This window comes from Melanerpes formicivorus, unplaced genomic scaffold (genome assembly GCF_026170545.1).
Source record: "Melanerpes formicivorus ecotype bairdi unplaced genomic scaffold, bMelFor1.0.p_v2 SCAF_5, whole genome shotgun sequence".
NCBI classification, from domain to species: Eukaryota; Metazoa; Chordata; class Aves; order Piciformes; family Picidae; genus Melanerpes; species Melanerpes formicivorus.
Genome location: NW_027142357.1, coordinates 29,694,614 through 29,713,292, shown reverse-complemented (window position 1 = coordinate 29,713,292; position 18,679 = coordinate 29,694,614). Strand labels below are relative to the sequence as shown.

At 39.4% G+C, this 18,679-nt stretch overlaps 1 protein-coding gene across 1 annotated transcript in view; it reads left to right on the top strand.

The window, feature by feature from the left end:
* CLASP1 (cytoplasmic linker associated protein 1) overlaps positions 1-18,679 on the top strand; it is a 174,559-nt gene that overhangs the window by 93,629 nt on the left and 62,251 nt on the right. Inside the window, exons 20-23 of the mRNA XM_068138978.1 lie at positions 6,721-6,828; positions 8,318-8,344; positions 10,227-10,394; positions 15,624-15,731. Of these exons, the coding sequence (XP_067995079.1) occupies positions 6,721-6,828; positions 8,318-8,344; positions 10,227-10,394; positions 15,624-15,731 (411 nt within the window). The remainder of the gene's footprint in view (positions 1-6,720; positions 6,829-8,317; positions 8,345-10,226; positions 10,395-15,623; positions 15,732-18,679) is intronic.

The window sequence follows — 18,679 nt, the reverse complement described above, 5'->3', positions numbered from 1 at the left end:
AAGCACAGGTTGCAACTGCTAAATGCTTCTGGGAAGAGACTGGGCAGCGAGAGAATTGAATGAGATGATCACATGGCAGAAAAATGAGGGCAGTAAACAATGATCTCTAGGGAAGGAATATTTAGTCAACCTCTTGAAACCTGAGCTCTCTTTGTTGTTAATTGAGTGAGATGGCTCACATGTAAGACTGTTGAAGGAAGGGAGCTTTTTTGCCCAAAAACATTGAGCCTGCTAGTTTGGGAGGGCTCCCAGTCTGTTTCTCTGGCTCATTGTCAAAGCTTGTTCTTTCTCAAGTGAAAAAGGTCACTGGGAAATCACTTTTTCTAAGATAGACAGGGGCTGAAAACAGGAATGTCTTCTACACAGAGTGATGACCCCACACACACCCTCAGCAAGTCCCTTTAAGGGATCTGTTACTGTCTTGTGCTCATATTCTTGATGGCTGCTTGTATTTGGTTGTGGTGGTCTCAGAAGTGCCAATGTGCCATTGTGACTTGTGTTTGTTCTCCTTACTATTACAGATGCATTGATTTATTATTTAGAGGGAAAGATCTCTCATTTTCAGAAGTGGTACTTTGTGTTGAGATGAACTGGCTCTGTATCACGGGCAAGTCTTTGTGCTTTGTCAGTGCCAAGAAATGAAGTTTGCCTAAACACCTGCATTTCTAAAGCAGCACTGAATTAAATGAAAGCTTCAAACTGTTGTAATACTGAGCTTTTTTCATTGTTGACCATTCTTTTTTTCCACTCTTCCTTTCTTCCCAGTTCTCAAACTTTTTTTGGGGGGAGGTGTGCTATTTTTGAAACATTGAATAGTTAATTGGTTAAATAGTGTTGGATGATAGGTTGGACTCGATGATCTCAAAGGTCTTTTCCAACCTGGTTGATTCCTATTCTATTCCTGTTCTATTCCTATTCTATTCAATATGTTGTGCAGTTCTAAATCCTCTCCTAGGCTGTAATATTTGTGGAGGCCTGTTCCAGCATCCATTCTCTGGAACTGTTAAACATTTTACTGTTATAATGTAAATAGGTGGAGTTTTTAATTGAGTTTTTTCTTTTTCTTTTTCAATTCAGCTACATTGGAATCAGATTGGATTTGGTAAAATTCTGTAATAGAAACCAACAAATTGCTTGGGGGTAAAGATTGTGAGACAAACTTTCAGAGGAAGAGCTGGAATAGCACTTTTAGCTGGCAGATTCTCTTATTTGGGATAGTGAGGATCAGGGAGAATTATAATAATGTGTCACACTGCAGCCAGAGCACTTGAAGGATGGGTTTAATTACTGTTAGAAACTCTTCATTTTTGTTTTGCTTTGAGACAGGTGAGGGAAAACCAGCATTTGTTCAGGATTCAGTGTCCTACAGATGAGGGCTGAGAAAGGTCATGTGCCAACTCTCTGATCTTACAGAGTTTGTCAGCAACTACAGGGAAGACAAAGTTTCATATTCTTGAAGCCAAAATAAGAGGGGTGGGGGCAGATGAAGAGAAAAACACTCTCCTGCTCTGGGAGAATCTGTGGAAGAATTCTTGGAACTCTTCCTTTCTGTAGAAGAGCTCTTGGAACATAAAGCAGAAATTTCATCCACACTTGTGCCCCTGAGGATTTTTTGCAAGCCACCAGTAGGTAGTTTAAGAACAAATCCCTCTGGGTTTTGTGTGATTCAGCTTGACATTAAATCTGCAGTCTGGTTCCCATCACAGCTTTCTGTAACTACAGTATAAAAGTTCTGCACCTTCCCCTCAGCCAGGAGCCAGCATTGTGTGAACTTGGCAGTTTCCATCTGCTTTGCCCTTAGTTCTCCTCAGTGTTTTGTTCTTGAGCCAGACATCTCAAAATGGGAGCAAAACAGTGTGGGTTATACCAGTGACAAGAATACAAGTTAAAAGCTGAGTGTCAGTCCTTTGGTTTTAAGCAATGTCATCCCAGCTGACAAACACTTCCTCATGTAAAGGTAGTGTGAGTCTGTGTACTACCTAAATCTGTGTGGGTCTTCTGCTGTTTCCATGCTGAGAGGCTGCATCTTCATGTGGCATACAGTTAGGTTGTGTCTGCCCAGACCCTTCATGTATGGCTGTCTCTTGAACGTCATTAAGAACTTTTGCAGAGAGTTTTGATTGAGACTTCACAGCTAGTGCTGTGCAGGTAGTAGTTGTGCCATGTTTGTTATACCTGATTAAAAGGAAACCTTAGGTATCTGCTGGTTTTGTTATGAAACAGCCTTTCAAGGAATACTGGAAAAAAAGGTACAAAATGCTAACTTTCAGTACAGAATAATGGTCTAGAGTGTTTCTCCTGTCTGGGCTGCCTTTTTCAAAGTAAGCATAAATACAAGGACTTCAGATGAGCTTTGCTCAAAAGAGGGACGCATAAATGCTGATCTGTCCTGAAACTGTCAAATTTAAAACAGATTGGATGTTTGCAGAGTCAGTGGCACAATTTTTACTAGTTTTTATTGCTAACAAGGAGGAAAATAAAAGCTGATTTATTACATTTTTCATATAATTTAAGCTCAAATAGTGCTGCTCAGTTGGACATCTTGAGTGCCTTACCAAAGGCTTTAGTAGTAATGCAAATTTGAAATCACCATTTCTGTTTTCTCCTCTGCCTTAAAGTTCTCCCTTGTCATCAAAAGCAAATCTTGATTCAAAGATGTGACTGAAGGTGGCATCTTAAAATGGAAATGGTCAGGTAGTAGGTTTCTGTGTTCTCTTGGTCCATCCTATTGCAAGTGCTGACTTGATTTGCCACTGCTTGTTGGTGTAGGGCAAAGTGGAGTTGCTATTCTTCCCTCAACTGTCTGCTTTGGAAGGAGTTCTGGTGTAAAACCCAGGGACAGCGTATGCCTGTGTTTTCCAGTAAGGGTTACTTGCTTCTTGGGGGATATTATGGTGCATAGTCAAGTCTTTCACCAGTATAATGTTGGACACATGCTAAATATGCATGGAAGCCATTCCAATCATTGTCATGAAAAGTTGCTTACAGATCTGTATGCAGAGCATGTTTTTAATTGGTGTGTGCATGTCTCTCAGATGTCCATGTGTCATTGAGCAGTGACACACCTAGCAAGGGATCCTGGAGACTCTTTCAGGAATGTTTCTGTCTGAGTGAGGAAAGAACCAAATGCTGAGAAACCTGAATGTGTTAACTTGATCCTTGGAGAGACCATTACTTTGGGCTATCATGGAGAGACCAGTGCTTTCATGTATAACTTACATGGTTATAGGTATCATTATTACACAGCATGAAACAGATTAAACTGAGTTGTGGAGCTGTTACATACCACCTCAAGACTATTTGAGAACCATTTTCTTCAGAGTAATAAACAGGCTGATTCTCACAAAGCCAGTGTCTGTTTTGAGTACTGAGGATGGAGATGCTGCAGTGTCCACCCAGAGGAGCTCAGAACAACGCTGCTGGATGAAGCCTCTTATAATGCAAAACACATTATCATAGAATCTTCCTTCCTTTGTTTCTTTTTAAAAAACCAAAACATCAAAACCCAAACCCAGCCACCAAAAAACCCCAAACCAACCTTCTTAGGTTTAAACATATGCTAGACATTTCAGGTTTGATTCTAATCCATTGATTGTTGTAAACCCAACAGTAATCTTAACTAAAACCAAAACCTCCTACAAAACCTCACAAATGGTTTCAAAACAGAAGGCATTTGTGTGGAAACTTTCAAAATACTTTCTGTACCAAGAGCAATGTGTCTCATGTCAAATTTAGATCAAGGGCTTTTTTGGAAAACTAATTGGGGCAGTCTTTATCTGTTCCTTTGCCCTACTGCTCTTGTCAGTAATTGTGCAGCAGTTGTGCTGTAATTATTTTGAAAACCACAGAAAAATAATGGTTATGAAATACAAATTGCTACATCTGCAGTTTGAGCTAGATATGGAAACAAACCCACTTGAAAGCAAAGAAATTTTGGGAGGGGAAGTGTTTGCTTCAGTTTAAGAACAACAAAAAAGCCTGAATAGCTTATTTGATGTGTTATTTCCATTTCTGCTTGAAATTAGTTTTTCTGTCTTGGGTAGAGTGATAGAGAGGAAGCCACACAAATAGTCCTATATGCAAATAGCTCTTTGATATATATACAGACTGTTATTTGCAGATGAAGTTCTCAAGGGAATATAGTAGAGGTGTTTGCATTCTGGAGGTGAACTCTAGATATACATGCTGTAGTCAGTATAATATATATTAAAGTATTGATATTTTCAATCCAGACAAATACTGATTCATCTTACACTACTATTGTAGGGCAAATCACAAGACTTGACACTGGTGAGTCTGCACCTCAAATGCTTTATTCAGTTAAGACATGAAGTTGCTGGAGCATGTCCAGAGTAAGGGTAATGAAGCTGGTGAAGGGTCTAGGGAACAAGTCTTATGAGGAGTAGCTGAGGGAATTGGGGTTGTTAGGCCTGGAGGAGGCTTAAGGGAGACCTTCTTGCTCTGTACAAGTACCTGAACGGAGCTTGTAGTGAGGTGTGACTGTTGGGGTCTTCTCCCAGGTAAAAAGCGACAGTCCTTCCCTCCATGGGAAGTTTGGATTGGATATTGGGAAAAATGTCTGTACAAAAAGAGTGGTTGGGCACTGAAACAGGCTTCCCAGAGGGGTGGTGGAGTCACCATCCCTGGAGGTGTTAAAAAAATGTGTACATGTGGTACTCTGGGGACACGGTGAGGGAACATGGTGGTGTTGGGCTGGCGGTTAGACTTGATGATCTTAGGAGGTCTTTTTCAACCATAATGATTCTATAATTCTGTGAATTTAAAAGTGCATGTGTGTGAAGATAAGTTAACATAGGAAATATCCCAGATTTCTGCACAGGTTGACTGTCTCACACAGATCTGTCTAAAGTAATTTTGACTTTCAGTTGGTAACTTTTTTTTGGTTTAGAGCTAAAAATTTAACTTGGAGAGGAAAAATCTTAACCTTTTTTCTTGAAGAGAAGCTTTGAGTCAGGTATTTAGAGATATTTTTTACTTGCAAGTAAGCTTAGTTACCTGTATGAAAAAAACAGTTCAAGTCCAGTGAAGTTCAAATGCTTGTCAACCTTTTTAGAAGGATGAGAAAGCCAATATCATGCATGGATCCTGTTCCTCCTGTGCAAGACACAACTCTTTGTCTCCCGTTGTTTTCACTTGCTTAGCAGACCATTGCACCCATGTAGATGTTCTCAGAACTTTAGTTGAGCCAGTAGGTAAAAAGTGGTTCATTTATGTTTTGCTAGTTTCATCATAGTGATTTCTTCTATGTGTCATGTCCAAACCATTGTTGGAGTGTTGATACCTGTATCTTCCCTACTGAGCTATCTTAGAACTAGGTGCTGGTGAAGAGGCTTGAAATACAGCTCTCGTCTAGGCTTTTTTCCCCCCCTGCAAAAACATCTAGGCTTTCTTTATCAAAATTAACATCTTTATTATTGTGTGTGTATCACAAACTTTCAGACCATATTATAAATATTTTGGGAGCTTAGAGGAGGACGAAGCTCTTGATCTGTTCAGCTTGGGCTGCTTACCATTGTCTTGTCCTGCATGTATACCTCATGTGAAGTGGTTTTGTTTATTTTGGGGGGATGGGAAGTGTGTATCTGTTCATATTTCTCTGTATGCTTATGGAGGAGACAAAGGGCAGGAGATGAGTATCTACAACCAGTGGGTGCAGTTGTCTAGACTCTTCTCTTACTTGTTGTGTTCGGGTTTTTTCCCTTTTATTATTGTGCCTGAAACTTGAAGTCATCCTCTGAATGCAGGCTGTCGCTGGCATGAGTCCTGAGAAACAGCTTCAGATTTGGCTGAGACCTGAGTTGTTGAAAAGTACTGATGGAGGCTTTCTTTGTGTTGCTCTTAATTATCATTTCTTTCCCATTAACTAGAGACAGATAATTGAAGCTTAAGCACTGGAAAGAACATTCTGTAGGAATCAGCCCTGCCCCAGGAAGGGGATGAACTGATGACCCTGTAAGCTTTTCTAGCTCAAATTTCCGTGACTTTCATAAGCAGAGGACAGCAAAAAGACCAAGAACACACTGAGACTGTCTAGCTATTCTCCACTTAAATAAAGAGGAGAGACACAATCATTTTTCCACAGTGTTGATTGTGTTAAATGGGACTCTGTCCATTACAAGTAAAGTTACACTGATCTCAGGATAAATATGAGGTATCTGTAAACAGCAGGGAAAATTCAATGAGACTGAAATAAAAGGGTAGTCAGGCTGCATCAACAGCCTGTCCCAGTAGTGTATGCCAGCCTGCGTGTGTAGAGCAGGATATAAAGCACCAAGCTGCTAACTGGAAATCCCAGGGATGGAATTTGTGGGGGCAGCTGTCACACCTGTCTCTGAAAGGGCGATCGCCTTGTCAGAAAGTAATAATTTGATGTAGGAAGCAGCATTTAGGAGACTGAAATTTTACTTGTTGATCCTTTGTAAAGAAGCTACTGTAGAACAGAAGCAAAGGCTATAGAGAGGTAATGTTTTTTAATTAAACTGGCTGATAGAATTGCAGAAAGCAAGTTTTTGTTTCCACTCCCTCTCCTGTGTCTCAGCCAGTCTAATAAAAGATGTTGCCTCTGCCTGTAAAATTCTTTCTTTATTCTGGTTAATTGTGTGTACGGCAACTCTGCAAGCACAGAACAGCGTGTTAGACGCTGCTGCCTTTGGAAGAAAGCTGTTAACAGTCTGACTGATTGTCTTTGTGTTCCTCCAGGTCGGATTCGTACAAGGAGACAGAGCTCTGGCAGTGCCACAAGCATCACCTCAACGCCTGCTGATACCCGAGGCCGCAGCCGGGCTAAAGTAGTTTCCCAGTCCCAGCGTAAGAAGTGTTTTATTTCTGGGGGAACATGACAAATAGTTATTAATGCATTTCTCTTGAACTGTAGTAGCATCAGCTGAGGATTGGGCTCACTCGTTTGGACACGTAACAAAGCAAATCCCCCTCAACCAGTGTGTGCTGTTGGTGACAAATAGAGCCCCAAATCTGAGTGCTTTAGTTGCTGCCTTCTTTTTTTTTCTTTAACCAGTTGTACAGTAGATTTTCATTTGCTGTGATGTTTAGTACTGAATAATTTGCCCTGGGTCCCACTGAGACACCCTCTGTATCTGTAGCTGACTGCTGTCCTGGGTTCTTGCCCTGCCAAGCTTCTGCTTATGTGACTGTATTTCTGTACGTGTAACATGTGAGCTGTGTAAAGTTAATGCAATTTGGCATCAATTTAATATAGGACATTACCTATTTAGTGTAGGTGTGGGGAAAATGGTTCTGCTCTTTGATTCACATGACACGTGTGCTCTCTGGCTTCCTGGCAAGGCTGGGTTTTCCCCTAGGGGCTGCACATATGGTGTTGCTGCTGCATATTTGTCATGTGTATCTAAGGAGAGTTTGTCACTCAAACTTTAAAAGGAATTGGAGGGAGAAAGCCACTTATGTTTTGAGGACCTTTAAGCTTGTAGGTAACAAGAGATGGGATGTGTGGAAAGACCTCTTTGTTCTGAGAACTTGTCTTGCTTTGTGCCCCTATTTAAAAACCCTTTTCTGTTCATTCTTTCATTGCTTTGCTCTGTCATGCTGGGAGGATGGAGAAGCAGTTTATAGCTGAAGAGAGGGGATAAGGCCAAATGGAAATCTTTACCCTGAGGTCATGAAGGAATTTGGACTTAGTTATGTTGATCTAAATTGATTTCTTCAGTTTTAAAGCTAAAAATTATTTGAAGCAGAGATGACCTTTTTTCTTGAACTTAGTTGGGTAAAAAATCATCAGACCAGATGAGGCATGTCTCAATAGTATTTAAAGAATAGTTGGATATCCAGAGCTTTCAAACATCATGGACTTAGGATGTTTTTTATAGAGTATGTCTAAAAGCTTCAGGGTGGTCATATCTAAACCTGCTGCCTTGATCTAGTTTGCTGAATCCTATTTCCAACCTAGCCCATCCATATGTGATCTTTATCGTTAAGCCAAACATTGCTTGAAATAATTTACTACTTCAAATATTAAATGGAGACAATACTCCATAGCCATGCAGTGGATAATCCAGTTGTTATTTTGCAGACTGGGCTGGGGTGTAATTTAGAGCAGAACTTGTGTCTTGGTGTGTTGGTTGACATTTAATTAAGCAGGTGATCAGCCTTGGGAAATGTAGTCCCATCTGCAGGTTAACTCACTGGGTTCTGCAGAGGCTTTTTGTTTGTAAATAAATCTGTCTGTATTGTGTATAACATAAACCGCATGCTGAACGCTGTATTGTCTTGCTGTCTTTTAATCCACTTTTTGCCTGTCCTTTGGTCTGCCCTCATAATCAAGGATCCAGATCAGCTAATCCTGCTGGTGGTAAGAAACATTTTCCCTTTCTTGTTTTCTTACATTATTTCCTTCACGTTTTTTTAACTGCTAAGCTTTTAGCTTCACTCACTCTCTCCTGAGACTTGAAAGGCATTTATTTATAGTCATAACTCCAAATGTGTACAGCAAGTGATTTTGCTTTTTCTTAGTAACCAAACATGGTAAGTGTACATTCTGCATATTGAAGCCGGCTCATTGCTGAAGCTTAAATCCCAGGTCGTAAATTCTGACAGTTATTTCAGTGCAACCCTGCTGACATCAGTGAGATTGCAGCAGTGTAACTGAGAGGAGCCTAGGCTTTTAGGGTGTGGATACTGTGTGAGAGACTGGCATCTCTCACAAATATTCTCACTTTTGGGGGAGGGTGTGTGTGGGGGGTGTGCAGCCAGCACCACAAAGTAGTGTGTTGAATCTATTATTACTCTCACAGTTCCTTATGATTACCTTTAAGCTACTTAATCTTGAACAACTTACCAAATGAAAATACACAGACAAAAAAAAATAATTAAATATTTAAAAAAGTACTACCAGCTCTTGAGTGAAGACTATTTCAGATAGGAGTATATTCTGCAGCTGGAATGTAAATATGTCAATAAATCTTGGTTAGTAGACTGTTTTGTGTGGTGGGTTGAAGTTTCCCCCCAACATTAACTTTGCCAGACCAACTCAGTTAGAAGCAAATGAAGCTGTATTTACAAGCAAAAACTACACTCTACAATGGAATGCAATGAATATGTACAAAATATACAGTATTTACAATATTTACAGATAGTTACAATTAGCAAACAACACAAAAAAACCCACCCTGGTCAAGAGACTGGGAAAGCCATTCCACTGCCCCCCCTCACCTCCCCCATCCCACAAAAGAAAGGAGCAGAGAGAGAAGCAGCGGGTTAGACTTAGCCAAGGTCAGCCAAAGCACACAGGTTCTCGCTCCCAAGCAAAGTAAAACAGCTGAGATAGAAGAGAAGAACAAAGGGAGAATAGTTATGGTACAGCTCTTCTTATTCCAGATATTTACCCAATGAATTTGTTTAGAATAATCTTTTGGTTTCCTTTTTACACCCAATAGTGATTTATTTCTGTTTTCCTACTTTTCTACTCAAAATCTGTAACTAAATTTTAAAGGCATAGCCCCAAACCACCATAGTCTTGCAAACAATGTAGCTTAAAAGAAAATTCAACTTGCCATGGACTAATCAAACAGACAAAAGAAAATAAAACAGGCCAAATACTTAGTGTGCTAAAAATGTTCTCCAGCTGAAAACCAAATAAGTCATGTTTACCCAATCAGACAGAAGTAAGCCAGCACCTCTACAAATGTGACAGGTTTATTTGTGTTATCTTTTATTGTGTGGATCTGCTGCTGTTGAGATGTTGGAGGTTTTTTTAATTTCCCCTCAGTAAATTATTGCAGGAAAGCAATACTAGTGCTGCAGTGTGGCATGATAATGCCTGAGCTTCTTTGCAGCAGTTACCTGTGCCAGAAGCCAGTATACTGCAGCTCAGCTTTTCACATAGACTAATTCATGTTCCTTCAGGGAGGTGAAGCAGCTTGTGAATTCCATGCTGCTGCAGCAAGACTGCTCCTGGCACCTCCACAAGCTTGCTTAAAGTCAGCTGGGGTATTCATACACTGCAGTGTCTGCTTTGGTTTTGATCTCAGCTGGGCATCATGGTTCGTATATATATGCAGGGTTGCTGATGTCAGTGTTTATTGTCCGTGGGCTTTCTTCAGTCTTCCTCAAAAGTCCATGGGGAACACTTCCAGTTTCGAGTGATTACAATCAAAGTTTTAGAGCTTATTGTGTTACAACATTTGAAATCTCGCAGGGGGGACTAATCTGTTTCTTTCCTTACTCTCTTCTAGCTGGTAGCCGATCCAGTTCTCCGGGTAAGCTGTTAGGAAGCGCCTATGGTGGCCTGAGTGGTGGAACATCCAGAGTCCAGCAGGTGCCATCATCTTCAGAGAAGCGCAGCAAGATCCCTCGGAGTCAGGGATGCAGTCGAGAGACGAGTCCCAGCAGAATAGGACTAGGTAAGAATAGTGACTGCATTGATATACTAACCAGTGTACCGGAGGGAGAGACTTTCCTGTTGACTAGGGAAACTGTTCATGTGTTATGGCTATTTTTCTGAGTTGTTCATCTGACAAGTTAATGTGATTTGTGGTTTGTAGGAGAGTAATTTTAACTTTTCCAGATTTCTACAGTTTCAAAGTAGGCCTAAAGATGTCATGAGATGTCTTCTGTTTGAAATTCAACATGAGTGATGTTATTAGATCAGGCAGCAAAAACCAGTTGGTGTGAATAACCATCAGAGCAAAAATACTGCATTTGACATCAGCAGCTTAGTCCTAAATGAGTTGAGCACTCTTTACAGTCAGTTGGCATCAAGGGCAAAAACCACCTTCTTGGATTACTTTTGGAGATTTTGCAGCTTAAATGGTTTGCTTCTCTTACCCTTAATATCTTGGAGCCACTTTCTAAGATGATGTTTTAGCCTTCAGTTGTTCTCCTTCCAATAGTCTTGCCTCAGTGACTATCATATAAATAGTCTATAACAGTTTTTAGTTTCAAATTCATCAGCAGGCTCTGTTTTTTTAAAGTGAGGTAAGTAAGCATCATTATATATGAACTTGTGTCTCTCAGTTGTAGTGAAAAGTTCTTGTGCTGTTTGAACAAATGAATATTGCCTTCATTTTTTAAATGGAAATCTTTTCATAAGTCTGAAGCATATGTAGAGGAAGAGCACGTTAAATACCATTGCTAAAATATTGGATGTGTCTGAAGAATCTTATTTAGTAGTTTGAAATTTATTGATATTTTAGCCCTACTGTTGTCTATTAATTTTTTTTTAACTATACCCTTAGCAACTGTATTTTACATTCAAGCTACTTATTCTATTTAGAGTGTTAACAGAGAAATATTCACTCTTCGAGTATATTGAAATGAATGGCAAGCACCTGAGTGCACATGCTGTTATGATTCATAAAAAATGTTGCATGCTCAGTGTGATTATTTTTCCAAATTCAAAGTTCTTCTGATGTCTGATCTGTTTTATGGTCTCTCTATTGAATACATTGTGCTGTTCTGTTCATTGCTTTTAAAATGCAAATTGTCTCCCACATATTAGAGGTACTTGTTCTGCTAACGCTCTGCAGAAGGATGTTGTTTTCTAAGAGGAAACGTAGAATGATGGATAGCACCATCACGTGCTTAAGCTGATTGTCACGTTATGTGGTCTCATTTGAAACAGTCTCAAGCATCTAAAGGAAAATTGCCTTGTGTAAAATCCTCGCTCTTGGGTTGCCTGCTTTCAGGTGTATTACGGGAGCCTTGAGTTCTTTTGGAAGTGTAATTTATTTCTCGTTGCTCTGGTGTTCTCCCTGTGAGCACAGTCAATGCTTGTTCTTTGGGAGTGGGAGAGAGCTCTGACAGACCTATTGTGAGTTCTTACCACCACAGCTGGTTAATGGCCACAGCCTGTTCTTTTGGGCTGTTAGGGGAGCTGTGGAGTCTGACACTTGTTGCCTTTACTACTCAGTTGCAGAAATTCAGTTTCTTTATTGGATCTTGTATACCATTATTACATTGTATTTTTTACTTGATACCATAGTAGCTAACAGTATTTTATGCTTGCTTATTGTGTTGCTTCAGTCCCTATCTTCGCTTGACTTTTTTTTTTTTTCATTTGTTCATTTCATTAGACTCCCACTCACCTTGATCCTGAACATGTTGCTGGACTTTTTCAGAGTCCAGTTCAAGAAGGTGTTTGATCAGAGATGATAATCCTATGTATATGCAATATTTGAGGCTTTGTGGGATTATTTATTTGATCCATATGTGCTTATCCCTTGGGCTGAAACATCTCTTAATTCTGCAGTCATGTTGCAGTGCAGCAGGTGTTGAATCATCATGCAGATCAGGTGGTTAGAAATGGGTAATTCCTGGATTCTCTTCATAATTCATCCATTGGTGTGTACTTTTTGCAAGGTTGACTGGAAGTTGAAGCTGGACCAATGCTTTGTGGCAAGATTAAGCACAGTATAGGTACCTGCATGCTGTTGGACTTCACACAGGAATCATTCACTGGAGTTTTTCAGGCCCTTCTAGGACAGTAGCAAGCTAATAGAGCCTCTGCATATGGATGCCTGTTAGCATCAGTATCTATCTGCTAACTTAGATTTCCATGATGACCATGAAGTAAGTTCATTCTGTATGCTGGATGCCTTAAAGTAGTAAATTATTTTTCAGGGGGCAGCACAGCAAGGTCCATTGGGCATGCTGAGTTCCTGTGGGATCACCTATATGGCTCTTTGTGGTGATTCTCTGTTTTAAGCTTGCCTTGCTGTCTGCTCAGTGAAGATCTCCTAGCGGTGGTACCCTCCTGGGCAAGGGAGAGTATAGTCCACTTCATCTCAAAATTAATCTGGCTCTCTTGAAGGACATAACCTGAAAAAAGGTGATGTCCCATGGATTGGAGGCTTTTCTGCTTGAAGTTAATTCTGTTGGGTGCTCAGCAGATTGTGTTGCACAGTTGCTTGTCCTGTTCTAGGCTCTCAGTCCAGGGATGTCTGCAGGCATGCTGTCTGATTTTGTCCTGCCTGCTTCTTAAAATCAGTTTTGTTATTAATGTACTTAAGTTTCTTTCCAATTTTGGGGGATTGGGAACTCTGAAACTGATGTATGTCTGTCTTCACTGCCTTTTCTGCTAAGACAGGCTGTGAGAGTATGAGAGGCTTGTCTAATGACAGCAGTCTTGGCCCTTACTACTGGCAATGCCCTAAGAGAGTACTCCGAGCAGATAATATCAAATTTTCCCTGCACAGCAGAGCAGTAAGAAGTGGTGAGGCAGGTGCCTGGGAGTCCACAACAGATTCATCATTCAGTTCTTTTTAATCCATTCTTTTTATTTTTTCTTCCTTGTATCCAGTAACACACAAATATTTTATTTGACCTTTAGTCATGAAGTACTCGGTGTTTGTGTTTTGGATGCTCTGTTTGTGCAGTCAGTGTTGTGCTTCATTTGTGGCATTGTCCTTACTATTCTGTTCTCATGCCGTTAAAGTGCATTTCGTCATTCTGCTGCTGTTAGCTGTTATGGGATGAGAATGTACTTTGTGCATCCATTAATTTAATCATTCATATCTCTCCCTCTCTAAAGAACTTGTGCTGGTTTTAGTAGGGTTATGCTATAGAAAAGATTGACAGATTTTCTGTGCTTGAGAAAATTCAAGAGAAATGAATGCTTGTGCACACCTGATGTGAAGGCTGCCATTATTTACATGTAAGCATGAGACCCAAGAATGAGAAGCTTGCTTTCAAGCAATCTTCAGTTTCAAGCAAGTATTTGTGGAAGACTTTAGAGTGTTACTTTTACTTGCAGTTCACCTGTCAGCTTTTTTCCTGTGTATATCTGAGGTGGGATTATTTCACTCATGGACCATAATTTCATCCAGTTCATGTCATTTAGTCTGTTTTATTTAATATAAGACCATCTAGCTGACTCAGGCTTTAGACATTATAATTATCTAATCAACTTGGTCAATCTTGTGTTTTCTGACATCAAAGGGCAATCATCAGCACCATTAATTCGTGTGAGAGCTATGAGCTTGGTTTTGCAAAACTGGGAGGGTTTTAACAAACTGGTTTTGCAAAACTGGGAGGGATTAACAAACCAAGAGTCAGGCAGCAGTCTGTATATTAATTTTAAAGCCTAAATATGAAAGTTTCTACTTTGTTCTCTGCTGGTTTGCCTGAAAGTACTAATATACCCAGTGTGTACAAGCCTAGAAAAGCACCGCAGGGGAATTTCATTATCTTGAGTCTAGGCATTTAAATGCTGTATACAAGCCAACACAGATTTATAAGAATAGACATACTCTGCAGCATGCAAATGGCACTGGTTTTATAAATGTAAGGATACTGTAAAAGTATTAGTATAAAGCAGGTTTGTTAGGCATATGTGCCTCTGCTACTTTGTCATCAAAGATGGCAGGTTAGGTTTTCTTCTGTGCATAAGAAAATTCTTTAAAAGCTTGTCCTGAACACTTAAAACATGCTACTGCCTTTTCAAGACAGCAAAGTGAATCTTTTGTTGGACATGAACTTTAAGATGAATTCATGACAGCTAGGTGCTATTCTTTTACCTAAGAAAACACTGTATTCTTTACTGAGTATAAAGCTTATTTAATAACTTTCTGTAAACACCTTTCATATCACACTGACACAGAATTTGCAAAGGAACAATCCAGTTGTAGAGCACCCAAAATGATAATTTTTTTAATAATAAAATCTTTTGTATAGGAAGAAGTTGTTAAATCCTTGGTGCTAAGCAACCTTCTAAGGGCCTAGTTCTGTTTTTTCCTACTTGGACAAAACTTCAGCTAAAGCCAATGGGATTGATTTTTTTTAACTTACAAAAGCAGCTTAGTTCTCTCTTCTACTTTGCATTTGGCCAAATGAAGAGCATGGATATGATGAGGTCCCTTGGTACAGCTGATAGACAGGAGCCTTATTATTAGACTGTGGGGAAATTGAACACTTGATAGCTGTAGCACCAAAGATAAGAGTCTTGTTGATGTAGGATTTTGTCAAGGCACATAGTTTAAAGCTCCCCTTGAGAACGCTTATGTTTTAGAAGTGTTTGAGGAGCAGGAGTTAGATTTGGAGCTGCTGCTGTCCTAAAATTCAAACCACTTTTTAACCCATCTTTTGGGTATGCAGGTTCTAAATGTCTTTTCCCAGTATCTTTCATTGCAGAAATCTGCCAGCCTGTACAATACATCTTTTTTTTTCCTTAGGGTATTTGTTTGTGGCTAAGCTATTCTTGTGAAAGGCAAATCTGTGTAAAAATAGCATGTTAGTGTTGTGACTGCTTTGACCTGCTGCTGTGTTCTAGAAGAGTGTTTATCTTATGATTAAGGAAAAAATTATTCTGTAAGGGTTTCTTTCAGTCTCATCTGTTTTGCATGTTTTGTAACAGTAGAGCTCCCCTTAATGATTGAAGATTCCTGCTCTATTTGAATAACAAAATTTAGATTGCTTAAGAAAAAGAGCAGACATTGAATGCTGCTGAAATTTCACATGACAAGCACAGCTCAGCATGTAAGGTAATTGGTTTTAAAGAGCCTGAGCAGCCTGCTGCAAATTATAATTACTAATGTAATAATTACCGTAACTAACAGAAATGTGACTTGACTTTGAGCTTTCTGTCCTCATTAAACTTGTTCACCTTCTCTGAAACTCTCCATGCTGCATGCTAGCACGGAGCAGTCGTATCCCCCGACCCAGCATGAGTCAGGGGTGCAGCCGTGATACCAGCCGTGAGAGCAGTCGAGATACAAGCCCTGCTCGGGGCTTTCCTCCACTTGGTGAGTACATGTAGGCATTGGAGCTTTAAGGATCACTATTTTTTTCCCTTTTTCCTTTGTTCTGATTGCCTTTTCACGACCCACCTACCAGGTGGAATGAGCTTGTTCCCTGTCCTCTGTTGGATTCCTGACACGCTCCCCACTTTCAACCCTGTTTCCTTTCTGTTTTCTTCTGCATGTTTCAATTCTGGTTCTCAGCGTTTCACCGTTAGCAGGCAAATAGTTTAGTTTGCACTTCTGTAATTTTTAGATTCATGAAATCAGCTTGTGTGGGGCTGCTGTGCTTCACTTTACAGCACTGATGGGAGAGCAAGCCTTATTTTCTAGGTCACAGCGAAGTAGTCGGTAGCACTGTAGTCTGTTGTTGAGTGACTAATTATTCTTGTTCTGGTTTTCTTACAGCTAAGTGCAGTACCAGTGTATCATTTCTATATTAAATTCTTCAACAGATATAGAAATACTTTTTTTTTTTAGGGGTTTTACATGACCCTCTCAGCCATCAACTAACAAGCTGCACATCTCATTTTGTAGGGAACTTTTTCAAACAGCCTAAAATGATGGAAAGGTTGAGGTTTTAAAGAACCATCATTAAAGTGCAGGTGAAGTGTACAGTACAAATAGAAAATCTCATTGAACTTGCCCCATGCAGGAGTTTATGCTCAATGCTGAACATTTCTTGTCAAATACCGTATCACCTATTCAACCAAATACATTACTTGTATCAGAGAGTTGTTTGTCATCAGACATGAAATGTAGTTGATCTCTAGACAGACTTCATTTATGTAGTAATTTCATAGCTGTGCATGTGGTCTTAAAAGTGAGAAATAAGCTGTTAGAAATTTCATCAGGGCTGAAGAATGATATTACAAGATCTGTTTTGCACACAGTGACCAATTATAGGTGTATGACATAGTAAGTGGAACATAGCACTTGGGGCTTCATTCTGCAACTCTAATTCAATAGTTAGAAGAGGTTATGAAAAACATAGGCAGATAGGCAAAAATTTGGTTTGCATACTTGAATAATATACTTTACTTAAACATTTTTAAACTTAGATGTTGTCATTATTGATTTAGCTACCAGTGCAGAGGCTGGTTGTATTCATATGAAATCATCTGCAAAAATATCACTGATTTCAGTGGAATCTTCAAGATAATATTAAGAGGCTTTTGGGTTCTAAAACTTCATTATTTTAAATGAATCTGTTTGCATTATCTGTATCTCAAATTTTGGTGAAAAATAGGAAGAGTTCAACTTTGCATTCAGAACTTGGTTCATGGCTCTTGAAGATAAAGAGATGAACTCTGTATTCATTAAATGAAACTGATTTGATACCAGGGCTATAAAGGGATAGTAGGCATGCCACAGTAGCTCATTTTTGCAGTTATTTTCCCAGCTTCAATTTTGTATGAAGATGTTTTTTTGACTCCAGCCCAAGTGTATAAGCAGGCTGTATTTCAGCGTTAAATTTTCAGTATTCTATGTCGTTGTCCTGTGTTTTGTTATATTGAATATACATTAATGAAAATGCTGTCATGAGCCCTTGTTCTGACAAACAAATGCAGTGTAGGAGAATTGCTGTTGGTGTGTGTTGTACACCACCACCACTACTGAGCATAACTTGTACTGACTATACAATTTCAGTTACAGATGTCTATTACACTGTTTGTTTGTAAAAAACTTTGTTGTGGGGAGAGGGTAATTTTATTTTAGCTTATGATACTGATGTACCTGAAGATTAATACATTTCTAGAAATACATTAATGAGTTAATAATAAGGTAATGAAGAACTATCAACTTAATGCTTACTGTCTTTTTTTCTTGTGTTTTCACTGAGATGTTTTAAGCTGGAACATGTTCATGAACTTAATTATCTAGTGTCTGCTTTATCTGAAAGAAGTTTATGTATATGTCAATTTAAACCAAGCCAATATGCTTCTATTACAGTATTTCCAGAACCCAGTTTTTCTTATATTAATGCTAAGATTATACAACCTTACTGTGCATGGTGCCTTGCAAAATTGATGTGTATATTAGTGAATTTTACTTAAGACAGCTCTACATAAATGACAGGGTTCTTGCACTTAGCAGTATTATGGTCAGTGTCAACACTGACATTCTGGTCTTGCAAATTGCTCAGCTTTGTTTTGGGGCTGCTGTGCAGGTATGCATGTCTATGCACTACATGTCTTGCTGCTTAAGTTAGGAAACACCAGTGAAGAGTCAGTCTACGCTTGGCCTCCTTGCCGAAACGTAATGACTTTTATTTCGCCCCCCCCCCTATAATTCCTATTTCTTCCTGTGCCTTGATCTTGCAGTGACGTCCACAGGGCACAGCGGATGGCTTGGGAGAATGCAATTGTGAGCTTAGAATCTTAATTGTGAGGTTCAGTCTATAATCCTGCACTGATCCTGCAAATCTTTCATGAGTTAGTTATGGTGTCAGTGGAATTGTTCTCTTGAATAAATGCATGTGTTCGCCATAGTTCAAGACCCCATTGCATATTCTGTATGCTTTTAATCAAGTTCTCGCATCTAGGACAAGAAATTTTATTCTCTTTGCTGATTTATATTTTATAACATTAATGTTTGTTTATGAATGCTTTGCCTTGAACAGGAGACCTACAGTTGTTCTACTGCACACAGATATACAAACAGGCTTTGTCAATTATGTATAAGAGGATGATTAAACTTTATTTTTTCATTTTCTTGACAGTTCTAGTAACAAAACAAAGCAGCAAGGCCTTCAGTGAGTCTGTGGTGATGAATTGCTCAAATGAGCAATCAGTTTCTTGGGTCAGTTGCTTTGAGCTAGATGAGCATAGCATGGCTAGACACAGGGAAAACATCTTTAGAAAAAAACCTAATTTCTATAATTTGGAAGTGGCTGGTCCAGCTTTCCATTTGCTTTATGCTAAATCCAAGAACTGAAAAGGCAAAACTCCAAA